This window comes from Salvelinus fontinalis, chromosome 29 (genome assembly GCF_029448725.1).
Source record: "Salvelinus fontinalis isolate EN_2023a chromosome 29, ASM2944872v1, whole genome shotgun sequence".
NCBI classification, from domain to species: Eukaryota; Metazoa; Chordata; class Actinopteri; order Salmoniformes; family Salmonidae; genus Salvelinus; species Salvelinus fontinalis.
In genome coordinates, this window is record NC_074693.1 from 41,201,190 (window position 1) to 41,219,274 (window position 18,085).

At 41.6% G+C, this 18,085-nt stretch overlaps 1 protein-coding gene across 1 annotated transcript; it reads left to right on the forward strand.

Moving 5' to 3' along the window:
• Nucleotides 1–14,571: 14,571 nt before the first annotated feature.
• Nucleotides 14,572–18,029, forward strand: LOC129827991 (paired mesoderm homeobox protein 2B-like). Its single transcript, XM_055889373.1, has 3 exons — nucleotides 14,572–15,213; nucleotides 15,866–16,053; nucleotides 16,426–18,029. The coding sequence occupies exons 1-3, from the start codon at nucleotides 14,973–14,975 to the stop codon at nucleotides 16,855–16,857; spliced, it is 861 nt and encodes a 286-aa protein (XP_055745348.1). The 5' UTR covers nucleotides 14,572–14,972; the 3' UTR covers nucleotides 16,858–18,029.
• Nucleotides 18,030–18,085: the final 56 nt, after the last annotated feature.

Here is an 18,085-nt window from a genome sequence, read left to right on the forward strand (position 1 = left end):
AAAACCTGTGTGTTTTCATGTCGTCATCAGTCATGTTACTGTCTGTACATTTATGACATTTTAACTACAGGGCCTGCTTGAAGGAGAATTCTACTCAAAAAATATACATGGAGAAGAAAAAAAAATGGCAACACGTCAAAATAGTTGATATTGTAAGAGACATTCTTTCCCTTTATTGTGGTTCTAGATTTGGTTATGTTTTTGTTATACCTTTTACTGTATAAACTCAAAAGGGTTCTTAGGCTGTCCCCATACGAGAACCCTTTTGGTTCCAGATATACTATTTTTAGTTCCAGGTAGAACTGGAACCAAAACTGGGGGGGTCATTCCAATACTGGCTACTGTACATCTAGGCTGTCATAGCAGGAAGCAGGAAGTTAGTCAGACATAACTCCCCTGTTAGGGAGAAGGAAGGGAAGGGACCTGGCATGCGCACAACACCCCCAATGCTCGGAACAATCTCAATGCTCCTGAAACCACAAGCCATCCATCCCGGCTTCCCTGAGTCACTTTTCATAATTATTGAATTACATTCCTTGCAACCCATTAAGCAGGACATTTTCTTCTTAACCACCTGCTCTACCCCCCTCCTCCACCCCATTTTACGCCATCAATCGTTCAGCGTTACCAGACCCCTAAAAGCTTTCTGACTGGCCTATAATGGGGGACACCGTGGGGTCAGGGGGTGCTATAGGACAGGACTGTGTGCTCAGGAACTGTGATGCCTCAGCATTTGGGTGGGGGGTAAGAGAAGAGGGGATAGTGGGGGTGAGAGGGGGGCAGTGGGGGTCACTCTGTCAGTCTGGACTTCTGGGGTGGTGGCTGGTGGGGAGCCTGATTGGAACAGGTCACTCACTGTGTGGCTGTGTGGACCCATACTGGGGAATACAAAGTGTGTGTGTGTGTGTGTGTGTGTGTGTGTGTGTGTGTGTGTGTGTGTGTGTGTGTGTGTGTGTGTGTGTGTGTGTGTGTGTGTGTGTGCGTGTGCGTGTGCATGTGTGTGTGTGTGCTTGTGCATGTGTGTGTGCTTGTGCGTGTGCATGTGTGTGTGCTTGTGCGTGTGCATGTGTGTGTAGACCGTGGGTTTGGTCAGCATTCTGGTGTTATGACGACGTTGTCTTGGGCCTCGGGGCACTCACGGGGATGATGGGGACATTGACCCCCAGTGTCAGGCTGTGGCTGCGACAGACAGGGGGCCAGGCTGAAGGCATTGTTCTGCCACCGGAGCCATAACTTTACCTTACACACACACAGTGGAACTTTTAGGGGACGACTGAGGACACAGCTACAGGAGTAGGATCTTAATTTGACCAGAACAGGAAAATAATCCTGCAGCAACAGGAAATGTGAATTACTGTGTGGATTATAATTAACTGACATTTGTTGGAGGGGTTGATGCATTTTTTAGTTATGTCAAATCAAGTCTGACATTTTAAGTAGAAATTACACACGTTTGCCTTTTTAAACCTCGAATACACTACAAGTTTGCTTTTCCTGCTTAGTTTATATGTAGTGGATCAGCAGCAGCATCTTTAATAAATGCAGTATGATGATTTTATTTGTATTTATTTCTATTTCACCTTTATTTAACCAGGTAGGCCAGTTGAGATCAAGTCCTCATTTACAACTCCGACCTGGAATTGGTGATGAGGTCTGTGGTGTATGCCACTCTGTGGTATGTTTTCTTGTATATGGATTGTGTATATTTGGTCATGCTGTCCTGTTTGTAAACCAAATGACCACTGGGGATACATACTGATTGACCGTTTATCCTTACACCAATATGGAAGGTTCACAATTCCATATGAGTGAGGTGAAAACTAAAGTAGTACATTGGATGATTGATATAAGCAACACTGACATTTTGGCATACAATGCTCTTGGCTGTTTGTGCTGTCCAGGAGGTGATTTCTACATTTCAGTGTTAAGTGAACGTTAGGGTAGAAAATGGAGGTTGGTCTCTGCACACGTGGATAATGACTGGTCGTCAATATCCCTGCGGTGGAAATCCATAAGCCCAACGGATAGGACTGCTATCTCAACATCTGTTGTGTGTTTGTTCTCGTGTGTGTATGTGTGTGTGTGTCTGTGTGTACACGTGAGTGCGAATGAGAGACAGAGAAACAGACAGAAAGAGGGTACGTTCAAACCTTATCAGTCCCAGGAAATCCCACAATGAAAAACCTGAAATTCACAACTTTCATTCATCTGCTTGCTATGCCCTCATATGATCAGGTATCAAGGTAAGACCCAAGTGCAGACTGTGTGAAGTAACAATGTTTATTGTAGCAACAGCGGCAGGCAAACGACAGGTCAAGCCAGGCAGGGGTCGATAATCCAGAGTGGGAGCAAAGGTACAGGACGGCAGGCAGGCTCAGGTCAGGCAGAGGTCGGTAATCCCGAGGTGGAGCAAAGGTACAGGCAGGCTCAGGCACAGGCGGATGGGTACAGGGTCAGGACAGGCAAGGGTCAAAAACCAGGAGGACGAGAAAAAGCGAGGCTGGGAAAAGACAGGAGCTGACAGGTCAAAAGCTGGTAAGCTTGACAAACAAGACGAACTGGCACAGTCAGACAGAAAACACAGGTATAAACACCCAGAGTATAAGTGGGGAAGATGGCCGACACCTGGAGGAGATGAAGACAAGCCCAAGGACATGTGAAGCAGATCAGGGTGTGGCACATATTTTTCTCACAATTAAATTGTTTTACCATGTTATTTTCAGGACAACCAGGGCTACAAGTAGAACACGAAACAACTTGACACAAACAGCTGCATTCATGAGTGCCATTAAAAAAATCTCCATAAAAAAACTAAGGTCTGACAAGCAAAAACCTTATAAGAAATGTATTTCTAGGAATGCTGTACAGAAATTGTTTGCTCAGTGGGACATGACTATCCAACTAGTCAGTGACAAATGTGTGGAGTTTCTAGCTTGTGACAGCAACTATATGAGCTTATTACAGTATTATAGACACTATGTCCTGGGATTTCCAATGATCTATGTAGAAGAACCCCTGACCTAACGACACTTATGTAGCTTGTGAGCATCATAGATGAAAACATGTTACATGTGCTTGTTGTGTGAGATTAACACATTTTCATAGATGGGTCATAATAGTTTGTAGCTCAAACTGTTCGGGCCTTTACAGAAATGTTTTTAAGAATCTGCCCTTGTCTCACAAACAAACTCTAGCTCAGCCCCAGTTAATCACACAGACCAATGGTTGGTATAAGCTGATGCAGAAGACATAGGTCATCTGAAGCTCAAACGCACAACATTAAAATGGGATTAGAAGTACAAAATGCCTCACGGTGGGACTGTAGTGCCCCATTTATACCTGGTGCTGGTGGGTGTGTTTGTTTGTAATCACAAATAAACAGTGTCAGCACAGATGGAGGGCCATGGCATACTGCGTTAGCGCTTATCTCACAGCATGCGCCTCATTACCTAATGCTCATAACCCACTGTATATTATTCATCGCTGACAGCTCACACTGCTTTGCATAACGCACACGCATACACACAAACACGGATGCATATGCGCGCAGGCACACGTCATGCACCCACACATTCGCACACATACACCTACGCACACACACACGTGTGCAAACATGTACACACGCATGCAGGCAAACACACACACACACACACACACACACACACACACACACACACACACACACACACACACACACACACACACACACACACACACACACACACACACACACACACAATCGACTGTCTCTCGCACACTAACGCAAATGCACAAATCGACAAAAGCATATAAAGAATGCACACCCACACACAGGCCTAGACATAAAAACACAGTTTAATGCATGCACACAGACACACATACAGGCATTCACAAACTCATGCACATATAGCTTGTCAATAGTCAAAGACACACACCATTAATACTCGTTCATCTTCGATCTTTCTCTCTCGCTCTCTCTCTCTGTTTTACAAACACTTACACACATTTACACACACACACACACACACACACACACACACACACACACACACACACACACACACACACACACACACACACACACACACACACACACACACACACACACACACACACACAAACCCCACCCCCCCTACACACAAACCATATGAGAAATGAACAACCTTAATAAAACCTCAAACTTTCTTCCTCTCCTCCCTGTTTAAATCCACATCCCCCTTTAACGTTTCCCTAATCAGATTATCCGGCTGGCTAATGGGTTTCCTTCTGCTGCTCGGAGACGCTCTGGCCAGACCTTGGAAAGGCAAGACACACGGGGGTGTGCTACTGCAGACGGGGCTACATCTGCAGAGAGATGGAGGGAGGGAGGGATTGGTGGATGGGGGTGGAGAGCTACATCCATGCAGCAGCTCCACTCCAAGCCCCCCTCCCCTCCCTTACCCCCCCCCCTCCCACTTCAGCCGAAATCTATAGGGAGAGAAGGCAGAGACAGGTGCATTTCTCCACAAATCGAGTTAGCCAAGACATGCCACATCCAATTGAGCTAAATTGATGTGAGAGTTTGCGATGTCTGCCGTGGGTATTACAGCAAAGGTCAGTGTGCCGAGACAATGACATCAATCTGCCTCCACGTGGCCAGCTAGTGCTCAGGCCCCAATGATTCAGATGCATGGATGGATGCGCGTTGATCTCACAAAAATTGACACAGTGGGAAGAGAGGGTGAACAAATATGCAGGGAAATGGTGTTTATGTTTTGAGCATGGGCTTAATGGTGGGCACGTTGAAGTCTCGGTACTGATCATTGGAGTATGACTGCACCTTAAACTCGTAATTGGATGCATTATTGCTCACCATTAGGCCTAAGTATTCAGCCCCCTTGACTTTTTCCACATTGTGTTGCGTTACAAAGTGGGATTAAAATTGATTTGTATTTTTTTTTGTCAACGATCTACACAATAATAATAATATATATATATTTTTAAAACACTAATATATCTTGATTCGATAAGTATTTAACCCCCTGTGTCAATATATGTTAGAAACAGTTTTGGCAGCAATTACAGCTGTGAGTACTTTTGGGTAAGTCTCTAAGTGTCACGTTCCTGACCTATTTATGTTAGTTTTTGTGAGTTTATGTTCAGGTCTCGTCAACGTCGTTTTGTTATTTTGTAGTTTTGCAAGTGTTTGTTTCGTTTCGTGTTGCCATCTTTATCGTTGTGTTAATAAAGATGGCTTATTTCCCAAAGCCTGCGTTTTGGTCTGAGGATCCTTCTCTCCTCACCTCTTCTGAGGATGAGGAGAGCGTAACCCGTTACAGAATCACCCACCAAGCTAAGACCAAGCGGCAAAGGGAAACTAAACGGAGTAAGGGACAGGAGAGAAAGGATTTCTGGACATGGGAGCAAATAATGAATGGAGAGCGTCACCCGTTACACTAAGAGCTTTGCACACTTGGATTACACAATATTTGCCCATCATTCTTTCTTTAAGCTCTGTCAAACTCAGGGCTGGGGCCATGGTGCAGAGAGAAAAATGTGAAGTTTTATAATGCTATTCTACACATTTTGTCAAAGCTAATTTCCTGCAATTCTACACTTTATGCCATTGGGCAGGGGGAAAATGTTTTTGTTTTATAGCTCCTCTCATGCTTTTGTTTACATTTTGCCAGGCTGAGAGAAAATGTTGCAGTTTTAAAGCTAATTTCCTACAATTCTACACGTTTTGCTATTATATGCTATCTGGGGGCGCCACGACCTCCCAATTATTTTATTTTTTGGGGGTTGGGGTCACCCTGGAGGTCGGGGGGACTGGGGCACGTGCCCTGCGTGGCCGTTCGGTGAAGCTGGTTGTTGATCTTTGCTACACAGAACATTCAATGTCCTCTTGGTAAGCAACTCTGATGTAGATTTGGCCTTGTGTTTTAGGTTATAGTCCTGATGAAAGGGGAACTTGTCTTCCAGTGTCTGTTGGAAAGCAGACAGGTTTTCCTCTCGGATTTTGCAGATGCTTAGCTCTATTCCGTTTATTTTTATCCAAAAAAAAAAGACTCCCTAGTCCTTGCCGATGACAAGCATACCCATAACATGATGCAGCCACCACCATGCTTGAAAATATGAAGAGTGGTACTCAGTGATGTGTTGTGTTGGATTTGTCCCAAACGTAATGCTTTGTATTCATGACAACAACAACAAAAAGTATTTGCCTCATTCTTTTCAGTATTACTTTAGTGCCTTGTTGCAAACAGGATGTATGTTTTGGACTATTTTATTCTGTACAGGCTTCCTTCTTTTTCACTCTGTCATTTAAGTTAGTATTGTGCAGTAACTACAATGTTCTTGATCTATCCTCAGTTTTTTCATATCACAGCCATTAAACTCTGTAACTGTTTTAAAATGACTATTGGCCTCATTATGAAATCTCTGTAACTTTGTAGTGACTGGGTGTATTGATACACCATCCATAACCGAATTAATACCATGTTGAAAGGGATATTCAGTCTGCTTTTCTTCATTTTTTCAGCGGAAAACCTCCCTGGTCTTTGTGGTTGAATATATGCTTGAACTTCAGTGCTCGACTGATGGACCTTACAGATAATTGCACGTGTGGGGTACAGAGATGGGGTGGTCATTCAAAAATCATGTTAACCACTACTATTGCACACAGAGTGAGTCCATGCAACTTCTTGTGTGATGTGTTAAGCAAATGTTTACGCCTGTGCTTGTGAAGGGGTTGAATAGTTATTTACTCAATGAAGAAATTTCAGCTTTTCAATTTTCAATTCATTTGTAAACATTTACTAAATCTAAATTCTACTTCGACATCATGGGATATTGTGTGTAGATTAGTGACACCAAATTGAAATCATTTAAATTGTAGGCTGTAACACAACAAAATGTGGAAAAACGTCAAGGGGGTTGAATACTTTCAGGAAGGCTTTGCTTTTATCTTTTCAAACCAAACTCCCACACACTGGCGATGACATGTGCTCCATGTTTTTGGCCCTGAGACCCTTCCAGGGTTTGTCCCGTCAGTGTGCAAAGAATCTGTATACTCCTCCAAACAGCTTGACTAAAAGGAGGTATGCAGGACAGGCTGAAACTTGAATCCAAACCAACATGATTTCCTAAACATGGTATCAGCAGTGAATAAATAGCCTATCTCATATTATATATAGTGTTGGTTGGGGGAATTTTTTTAGCATCTGACCTCAGAAAAACAAATATGAACTTGCTGTAGGATTTCGCTTCATCAAACTGTCACCTCTGCCCAGGGTCTGTAAATAGAGATTTCAGGCTATCGCTTTCATCCCACCTTTATTCAGAAAACCATTTTATTTGATTGCGTTAGCTTTATTGCTACTCTTAGGCTTTTGCTCTGTCTTCTGAGTGATACTTTATATCACCCCTGGGCTATTGGTTTTCATTCTATGGGTCGGTTCAATATGGACTTAGACCGAGCGCTAGCCAAGTCAACTGTCCAGTGGCTGAAGTAAAACACAAGCTGCTCATATGAGCTCCTACACAGGTCATAGCGTGGGAGGTCATGGCATCAATGGGAAAAATGCACGAGAGAAATATATTGGAAAACAAAAACATAATTAAAAAACCACGATTAAGAGCTATAACAGATCAAAACTTCTCCGTCATTTCTATAATTGCAAAACCATTTGAATGTCTATTGTGCTTACTCAGCACATTATCATGGCGTAGAGGACAATGTGAGTACCTGACAGCAGAAGCTGTTTCTGGAGAGCCCCTGTGTATTCTGGTTTTGGTTCCATAATGGTTCAGAGGCGATACTCCAAAAATCTTGTCTAATTCTTCCCTGAAGTGGACTCTGTGGGACCAAAAGATGGATGGGTACATGTATATTTAAACATCACCAGATATAAGATAACTTCTGTTTACTTTTACTATGTTCTATGGAAATGTTCGGCAATTAACCAAGGTGGGTAGACCCAGTACTCACCCTTGTGGAATCCCAAGCCTGATATTTGCCTGAGAATTCATTTACTCTCGTTTGCCAGTGAGGGATGCATAAACATAGTCTCTGATACGCCAATTCATCATCAGATAGCATGGGGATTCTGGGTGTGTTCTGATCAAATTTGTGCCCTATGATGATGAGAGGCATGTTGGTTTCGCTTCAGAAAACTGCACATCCAGCAATTTGTCACACACGTCACACAATCTCATGGGAGGCTGGGAGAGGGAAGTACTGGAGCATTTTCTTCTTCTTCTTCTTCGAGAGGGGCCTTCTGGGAACAGGAAGTGAATCAGAGGCTCAGACGGGCAGACTGCATCCGATTGCTCCCATCTGGCTATTTTTTAAGGATTACATCCAATCAAATTAGCTTTGATTGATCCGCAGGCATTATGATTGGCTAGTGGCTGTGGGTATTGAAGGCCCTATTCAATCAAAACCGATTGTAACCGGGTTAAGGATACTTTTTTATTCTTTCAACAACAGTGAGAAAAATGTGTATATTAATATGCAGTAGAGTTTCTTCTAGGTTCACACTATATTGTTTTGTTGAGTATCAACCTTAGCCTGCAGTGCAAGAAAAATGATGTTTTGGACTAATCTTGGAAACCCAGTTTGTGGTTTTGATTGAGTGTTGTCTCTCTGCTGAGGTTCTGAGTTCCATAGAATGTAGTTATGGTTAAATGAAGTGGATATAAACCCACAAGAACATTACAGTATTTTGGGTGATAGGTTACCCAGTCAAGCCTCCTTGTGAAAATAGATGCCTTCTTGCAGGCTGAAACCATAGATTCAACAATTTAGCAGTCGGCAAGTTAACTACCAATATAAATTAAAGCAATTTGTGGAATGTGCAATACAAGACAAATGTGTGTAATATATTATTGTAATGAATGGACAACCTTTGTCCCTATAGCAACATCCCACAAACATATTCACATTACATATGGTACAAGCTCTAGCATGTGAATACATTTCATTTTTATTAAATAATTATGTTGCCTGGATATTATAGTCTGCCTAATTAATTATATTAACAATTTCCACTTTTGGGTTTATTTTGAATTATTCATGATAATTCATTCATAAGGGGACCGTGTAATTATTGGCCTAAAGGGATTACTCATACAAAAAATGTTCTGTAATGCAGAACTTACAAGTGAAGCCATCAAATATGAAATGAATGAAAATAAAAGGGTCTACTGCATGAGGCGAAACAAATTGGTAAGCTTTTGTGATGCATGGCAGGTGTTTACACGTGTGCATCGTTGGAATAGGTATAATAGCAAAGCAATAAACATTACAATGCGCTGGGATACAATCTTCAATATCATTTCACAATGACCTTGACGTTTTATGATGAATTGAGAGACTAGGTCTACTGTAATTGCCGCTCCCCTTGACGCCGCACCGGTCAGCGCGACATCCGCTCTTCTCATTGGCCAATTTTTGTTTTTAACATTAAAAAGCGCTCCATCATTCTTGATGCGCTGCCCTGTCGCCTGCCGTCCTAGCCGGCCATTAATCGCTTAATTCCAGTAAACCTACGTGTACACAATGGCCCGCTGTCTCTGGCTAATGCATGTGTGATTAAGCTTTTAGCCCGACCACACGGCGATATTAGCCAGCAGGTCTTTGCCTTGTATTGAGCCCAAATGCCTTCAGGGGGCCGGGGGAGGAACGCGCGGGGTTTCGGGGGGCTAGTTAATGACACTGACCCTCACTTCCCCAACAGCCATTCAATTCAACAATAATAACGCTCCAAGCAGCTGATTTATGAAACTGGAGCTAATAATTGTCAATTGCTAATGTGGGGGGAATAATGCCAGTATATGCTAAGTAAAATATGCCCTCTCTTTCGCCCGCCACTGGCCTGACATATGACGACCCCGCACGGCTACTTAGGGGAGACAGCTAGTAAGGCTTTGACAGCTTGAGTTTAAGTAGTCCCCAAGACATTTGGGGTTTAGGCCTACATGTGAAAAACGTAGGCCTAACACAGCCTAGGCCTATGCTTATGTGTAAAATGCGTGAAATTAGACAAACAAAAAAAAGTTGACTATAGGGCTACTATAAAATACATTATCTTTGTGTTGATAAAATAAATAAAACAAGCAAAAGATCTAAATAAAAAATGCATATTGTCATAAAACTGTGGACTATATTTTATAATTCCCGGTTTTATCTCATGGAGTAGGCATGCAGTCATATCCGCCAAACTCTGATGAATTAACAAGCAAACAATGTCTCGAGGAGGGGAGGATTCACTTACTAAGTTTATTTAAAGAGAGGGAAATCGCATGAAGGCCATTAACCTATGTTAAACAGCACGAGATGAAATGATGACATGGGACTCTGATAAGAATTTAATTCCATCTCATTTTGGACCATTTTATTAACCACATTTTTTGAACACTGGCGAGAGATTTAATGATCACATCTTTTCAAAAATCTTTATTTCAGGCTGGTCGATGGCATGCCTCTGCGTTAATGTCGACTTAGAGGTTTGAGTAATTTAGTAATTGATTCCTAGACTATAGCTCTCGCTCCTGCCAGGTCCGCGTTCGAGGGCAACGTAGGCTGTTTGTTAATCTTATCCTGTGGAATAAGATTTTTATGCTAATCCAGTCGCTGGTCTCTGTCACTTGGGAGGCCCTCAAAATGCTTAAAATGCAGAGGGGCAACCCGAGGAGGGCAGACAGACCACAAGCCTTCGACCCACGAAGATGACCGGCGAGGTTTGGAAGACATGGACAACGTCATAGAGAATATTAGATGTTATATCTTGCAATTGCGTCCTATCAACTCGCTTTGATCAACACACGACCGAAGATGGCTGATTTCCAATGCTCAACCTAATCATAAACACTATTATCGTCATCATCACAACCCACCATTGTCGTCATCAACATATCCTCATTTTGACCATATTGTCATCATCACATTGCGTACATCATTATGTTGAGGCAGAGGCAGATTTATACGTAGTAGGCCTCCCACAACGAATTGAAGTAGTTATCAAAGACCAGCGTCTTCGACAGAAAAGTGCCCATCGAGTTCTTGTATTCTGGACAGCACAACACACTTTTTTTTGTGTGTGAAACTTTTCGTTCAGACATCAAAAGAATTTAATTTAATTTACCTCTTCCCCAGATGTCACCTTCCGTCTGTGCGCGTGGAAACGTGATGCGCCCGGTGACGCGCCACATAGCCTATTCTTTTTCGCAGGGAAATCATAAAATCACATTCTTACATCGACGTCTTCATGCTCACTTGACTGGTATAAAAGCTTGATTTTGACATTGAAAAGTAGGCAAGTCACAATGCTGCGGTTATGGATGTAGGAAATAAAGGGAAGAAATTGGTCTAGGTCTAATAAGGAAATATTATGTGACAAATGATTTCCCATATCGCTATAGAATTGCTATCGAAAAACAGTGACATATTAAATATGCTCATAATTCCTTTATAATACGAGATTAGTGATTGCTACATTTTGCACTTGAAAAACAACATAAGTCTCAGAGGGCACTTCATTGCACAGTGGTAAATGTGTAAACAATTCCATAGCCTATTCGTTTATTTTCTGTTTGGTGCTGTGCGTTTTATTTTCCCTTGGCACTTTAGTATAGGCCTTAATCATCTCAATATCAAATTGAGATATCAGACGAAATTGTCAGGAGAACAAGCCGAATGAATATTTTATGTTGAGCTTCATCATCAACATTGCCTTTGGCTTGTGATTCGACCCCACCCCGAACACGTACGCCCTTATTAATAACCGTTTTGATAACGGTACGTTTTCGTCAGCCCGAGTAAGACATTATGTTCAATGTGACAGAGGTTCCTCCCATCGCAGTGTCTTGATCCCCCTCTGTATTTTCCCTTTTTGTGAGTGTGATATATCCAATCCATCCACAGACAATGTCATTTTGTTCCTCTTTTTTGTCCCCCTGTCGACCCGCATTCCTGTATTGCTGAGCAACGACAGAGGCCACTAAAAGAAGAGGAGTTCCTTGTCCGCCTTTTAAATGTCTCCGGTGATTGTGTGGCACTTGCCAATGAAAATGTAGTGTCTCGCACGCATAGCAGTTGTTCTGATTAATTTAAGTGATAGTATGGTTGCTGTCATTTATGTGTCGAAGGTTTAACAAATTAACTGCGGGTTCATTTTTATGAAATAGCCATTATGTTACTGTAAATCCCGGATTCCATGCAGTTGTGATATTTATTTTTGAGATAATGCTTAATTTCAAGTGGGAGGACTTGTTAACATCATCATTACCGAAAGTGTAATGCGTAATTGTATTTCAACCACTTTTGAAAAAGCTCAACTCATAGTCTGACTCAAATCTTATTTTATTTCGTTGATTTTGAAAACAAACGTGTGTGTGTGTCAGTGCTGTGCCTGTGTGCGTGTCTTACAAATGTGAGGACGGGCGTAACATTCTCGAATCAAAATATCAAAGGTTTTAACTCTGAAATTGTATTCCGCCCAACATATTTCGAAACCAGTTGATAGAATAAAGGGAGATGTTGAAAATATAAAGGAGGGCGTTTCAATGGCTGGTGGACTATGGTCAGGTCGAATAAAGATCCATTTGAATGAGAGAAACGGATGGCAAACGCTATAATTATATTTGCCTCGGCAAAATATCAGAAAGGACTTCTCGGTTCTTTGTCCATTATTAGATTAATTCATAGAGATGGCTTCTTTTGGGGTGCCAGACGCGTGGAGGGAGGACGGTGAACCAGTTGGTCTTTGGTTTCAATAATCAAATTAACCATTTGGTAGGCTTTACAACTTTAAGTCACAACTCGCGTGTAGAAAGAAAAATAGAAAGAAAGAGAACGCATTTACATAAAAGGGACTGGGTTGTGTCAAGAAAGAATTCCTTTTTATTGTCGTTCATCATTGAATTTGCAACGCTTAAAGAAAAGGGGGAAAGACACTGAAACGCGTCAGCGATTGTGGTGAGAAAAAAAACAATCGATCGCATAGGACTTCATTAGCGTAACATCTTCAATGTTATAATCGTTTTTTTTTGTTCAATGCACCTTTTATCTCCTATTTTGAACTTCATAAAAAAATACATGGGCCTACTTTCTTTTCTAGAGACACCAACAATGGGTCAAAGCCTTTATCAGTTTACCTCAAATAATTAGAGATCTATTTTTGGCAGATGCCTTCGTTTCAATTTCACGGTGAAAAAAAAATTGAAATGTATACTTTGAATGATTACCCTCAAATTGACGTTAATCTTATAGGGGTTCTTTTGAGTTACCTATCCCTACAGATGTGTGCAGTGTGCACATCCCTGGTTTTATGGCTGGAGACTTGGGGGACAACTTGTCTATTTATTTGTCAGAGTATTCTGGCGAACATTGGTCTTCAATTGATGCAGAAAAATATAATTGTGCCTAGACATATGTACACCTTTATTTTGATACACTTCCGTCGGGTAGCATTGCAGTGGAAGAAAAAGAAACATTACGCAACGAATAAAATATTGCTACACGGCATTTTTCTGTAGAAGGGCAAGAATTCCTTGGAGAAATAGTCTGTGGACAAAACAGAAAAGATGACATCTAGGTTATGGGCAGGAACGTGATCAAATGAAAGAACAATAGGCCACCTTACAAAAAGGTTCACCTTATTACCAAAACCAAATTAGCCTAATATTGTGTGCCTAGAAGTTCCGATGGCTTGCTCACAACTAGTTACATTAATTAGAGAGATATTTTTGGCCAAATGAAGGGAATAATGAATGCAATAAAACGAATAACAAACTAATTTGAATCATTAAAAAAATACCCCCGAAGTTTAATTGAAACACCCGGTGCACATGAAGTGTAATTTAGAAGATAAAACCTATTCTGCGGCTTTACCTTAAGTAATTGAAATAATACAGGACTATCATAATTGTTTTATAGGAATAGACTATACCCATCCAGTATTTACTACAGGAATAGCCTATATTCCTATAATAAGGTGAATTTTAAAAAGGAAACATTGCCGGTCTGGCCTACCATTTTGTTTTCGTTCAGGCTACTTTCGTTTCGTTTGTTGAGACAACAACAGTCAGACAACAACACCGGTGGTAGAGCAAAACAACACAAAAAGTCCAATAATAGCAATAAAAGTAATAATAAAAATCATTATAGAAGTATTAAACAATAAAAACAACAATTCAGCCTTGTGTAAGAGTGTTACATGGTGTGTGATTTAACAACACTGCAGATCTCATACGCTCCTGAGATCGACCTTTGTTGTTAAATTACGCATGAGCTAACATTCCTACAAGGTATAGCATCCAGGCATCCGTACTTCTAGCCAAGAAAGAGTGCAAAACAGTGTGATCAAAAGGCAAGAAGAAAGAAGTGGAATACTGTCTGAAATTCTGCCCAAGGTATACGGTCGGTTAAAAGGCTTAAAAGCTTGGGGGAAATTGGATCAGGGAGAATCGTCACCCAACTTTCATTATTTCCAAGTGGTGTGATTGAATTAAAGGGCAAGATGGTGGTTAGAAAGGAGAGAGGTGGATAGCGCACTGGGAGGGAGGGGAGGGGAGGGGGGGCTTGGCTCGTAATGGCGTGGTATTAAATTCTAATTAGAGATGCAGGGGATCAATGATAGGGAGGTTGGACAGCGCGGTCCCACAGTGCCAGCCCAATAGACTGATGAGTTATTGTCATGTAAAAAAAGCGCTAGCAATAAGACCAAACGCTTTGCTATTGTCCAAGCGGAAAGAGCCAAGTTTATTATGAGGACTATATGCTCTAGAGACCTGAGGCTAGGCGGCTCTTAGGGGGCTTTTCATAAAACAGGGCGAAGCTCCTATAAAGGAGGCCAGTTTTGGAGCAGGCGCCGAGCAGTGCACATCTACCCACGGTCTAGCCTCTTTCCAAAACAGTCAAATCCAAGCAATTCATTTCTCCCCAACATATCTCGCGTTCTTATCATTTTTCCTGGGAAGTGCTGCTTTCTTTATCCACGGAGCCTTTTCAAATGTATAAAATGGAGTATTCTTACTTAAATTCCTCTGCCTACGAGTCATGTATGGCCGGGATGGACACGTCAAGCTTGGCATCAGCCTACGCGGACTTCAGCTCGTGCAGTCAAGCCAGTGGGTTTCAGTACAATCCGATCAGGACCACGTTTGGGGCTACCTCCGGCTGCCCGTCGCTCACGCCGGGGTCTTGCAGTCTCGGGACCCTGCGGGACCACCAAAGCAGCCCGTACGCTGCAGGTAAGCAACCGCCAACTTTGTCCACCACTCCACGCTCTCTACCCGGGTATATAGGACGTCTTGATTGCATTTGAAAATGGAAATGTGTTTAGTATTTACCAAACGAAATTTGCTTACACAAATGAAATAATTTATCACGTTAGAAGCGATTGCAGGCAATCGGTAATTCAGTTACGGGGTTACACTATACCAGTCACACCCAAACCGCCAACAAAATTATCTTAAGCTGCCAAAATGATAGGCATAATTTATTTACTTTGCGACTAGACATAAAGCTTCGAAAATAATTAGATAACCAAAGACTAAAGCTCATTATTGACACGGAATTGGAGTTACAATAGCAACTACCGGGACAGATGGCAACATTATGACAAATTTCCAAACTTGAACCCCAATATCAAAGCAAGAATTAGTTTACCATTACAATTAACCACATTACATTTCATCACTGGTCTCAATTTAGCACTAATCCACAAGAAATCAAACAGATTATAGAATACAATAACAATATAACCCGATTTTCAACAGAATCATCCTAATTCGGATTGATTTTAATCTGACAACATTGCAATTACATATGATCAAATCTTTCTATTACTCCATAGCTATTGCCATTGCAAATACGTTTAATGTTGACATTTATTTCCCCCAGTTCCTTACAAACTCTTTACGGATCATGGTGGACTGAACGAGAAGAGAAAGCAGAGGCGCATTCGGACCACTTTTACCAGCGCACAGCTCAAGGAGCTCGAGAGGGTTTTTGCTGAGACCCACTACCCGGATATCTACACACGAGAAGAGCTGGCGCTCAAAATCGATTTGACTGAAGCCAGAGTACAGGTAGGCTATGCTATCCGGCGCTATCCTCACCTCATCCAAGTGCACTCGAGTCATTACGAACAAGGCTCCCTACTATTATTTCGGGGTTAAAAAAATTGTATTTGGTTTATTACGACTTTTGCCAAAATCAGGTCCGTACAGAACTCCTAGGCTTACACTGTTGTATGCTTATATGTGAATAACTACACATTTGAGGGTTGTTTTCCGACTGTCAATATGCGGATACACTATCATATCGCATCATCCAATATTGACAGAATGACAATGGTTTCAGTCATTTACATATACAGTAGTCCCATTTGATTTAATGACAATTTAAAAAAGCTCACTATCAGTTGTCTAAATCTTTTGGATCTGTTTTTCGTTGTTAAGGTGTGGTTCCAAAACCGACGTGCCAAATTCCGCAAGCAAGAGCGCGCGGCATCTGCTGCCGCTGCAGCTGCCAAGAATGGCTCCGGGAAGAAGTCGGACTCTAGGGACGAGGACAGTAAAGAGACCAAATCTACCGATCCTGACAGCACCGGAGGACCAGGGCCCAACCCCGTCCCAACGTCCAACTGCAGCGGGCCCAGTCCAACCAGTGGCCAGGTCAACATTTCCAGCGGAAACGGACAAGTGGACCAAGGGAAGACATCAGTGTCTCCCGGCATGTGTGGAAACACACCGATTCAAGGCTGGGCTTCTGCCCCCGGCACCATCACCTCTATCCCGGACTCATTGGGTGGACCGTTCGCCAGCGTACTGTCCTCTTTGCAAAGACAGAACGGAGCCAAAGCTACGTTAGTAAAGACAAGCATGTTCTAATACAGCGGAGACCCATTGACAAAATCAACAAGAGAAACATGGTTTACTGACTCCGGTGACTGAGGAGTGTTGAGTTCGTGGAAGGAGGGATGTTACAAGACAGACAGAAGGACACTGATAGGCCAATCATAACCGCAGTTGTAAAATAATGAAGATTACTACTTTTATTTTTTTGCCTCACGCCTTCCTTCTCGGTTATCGTCTGGTATTGTGGTCATTCTGCACTTATAACCGTTTGGTTCAAGTAACCACTAACAGCTGCGCATTCATACGCAGTCCCATCATAGGACCAGATGTCAAAATATATCGGACACCGTAGGCTACAACTGCTTTGTTTTTTGTTTTTTAAAGTTGCCAACGTTCTGATTTGACTGAAGGTGTTTGATATATCGAATATCTCTGCTTATTATCGAATGAGACATCGACTATTTTGTCATTTTCCTGAACGCAACTTGTTAAGTATAAGTAGCCTATTCGTCACTGTTTCAGGGCTCATGAAGAATGTCGTTTTTTTTCTTCAATTGTTGATATCAAATGAACATGCATTATTTCCCCCAAAAAAGGCACAAAGTACAACAGTTCACTGCTGACAGGAATAAGTAGGCCTAATTGTTGTGTGTCTTTCTAAGGCTGTGTTTTTTTGTGGCTCAAATTGTATAGTGTTAATATGTATTATTGTATCCTATAGTTGACCATAGGCCATACTCCCCTTGTAGAATCACAGTCTTTTTTGATGTTTTACAAAGTTACAATTGGCGAATTTATTTTGTGTAAAAAAAGGGAATGGATGCAAACATTGTATTTATTTCATTTTTATTTGCATGTTGTCTTTTCTGTCCAATTTTATAATAATTTCCCCCATTTTGTGAGCATAATGTAACATGTTTTGTCCAGGATTTGAAAGCTATTTATATGTAGGTAATGAATGCTTATATTTAAGAGGGAAATATTTCTACATGTTCACATAGTTTTCCAGGTGTACCATTGAAATGGTTGTTGATGATAAAAATAATAATCAAATTTGCTTTGTCATGTTTTTCTTTGTACATCTTTAGAAAAAATGTAAGCAAACACCTTAGGCTACAATTCTGCATAGAAAATATTTTTAAAAGAAAGGTTAACCAAATTCGCACATAAATTGCTATTGTCTTCTGATTCCCTAATCCATGTCAAATTCACATATTAGTTCTCACAAATTAAATCACATTCTTTAATAACTTTTGTCATG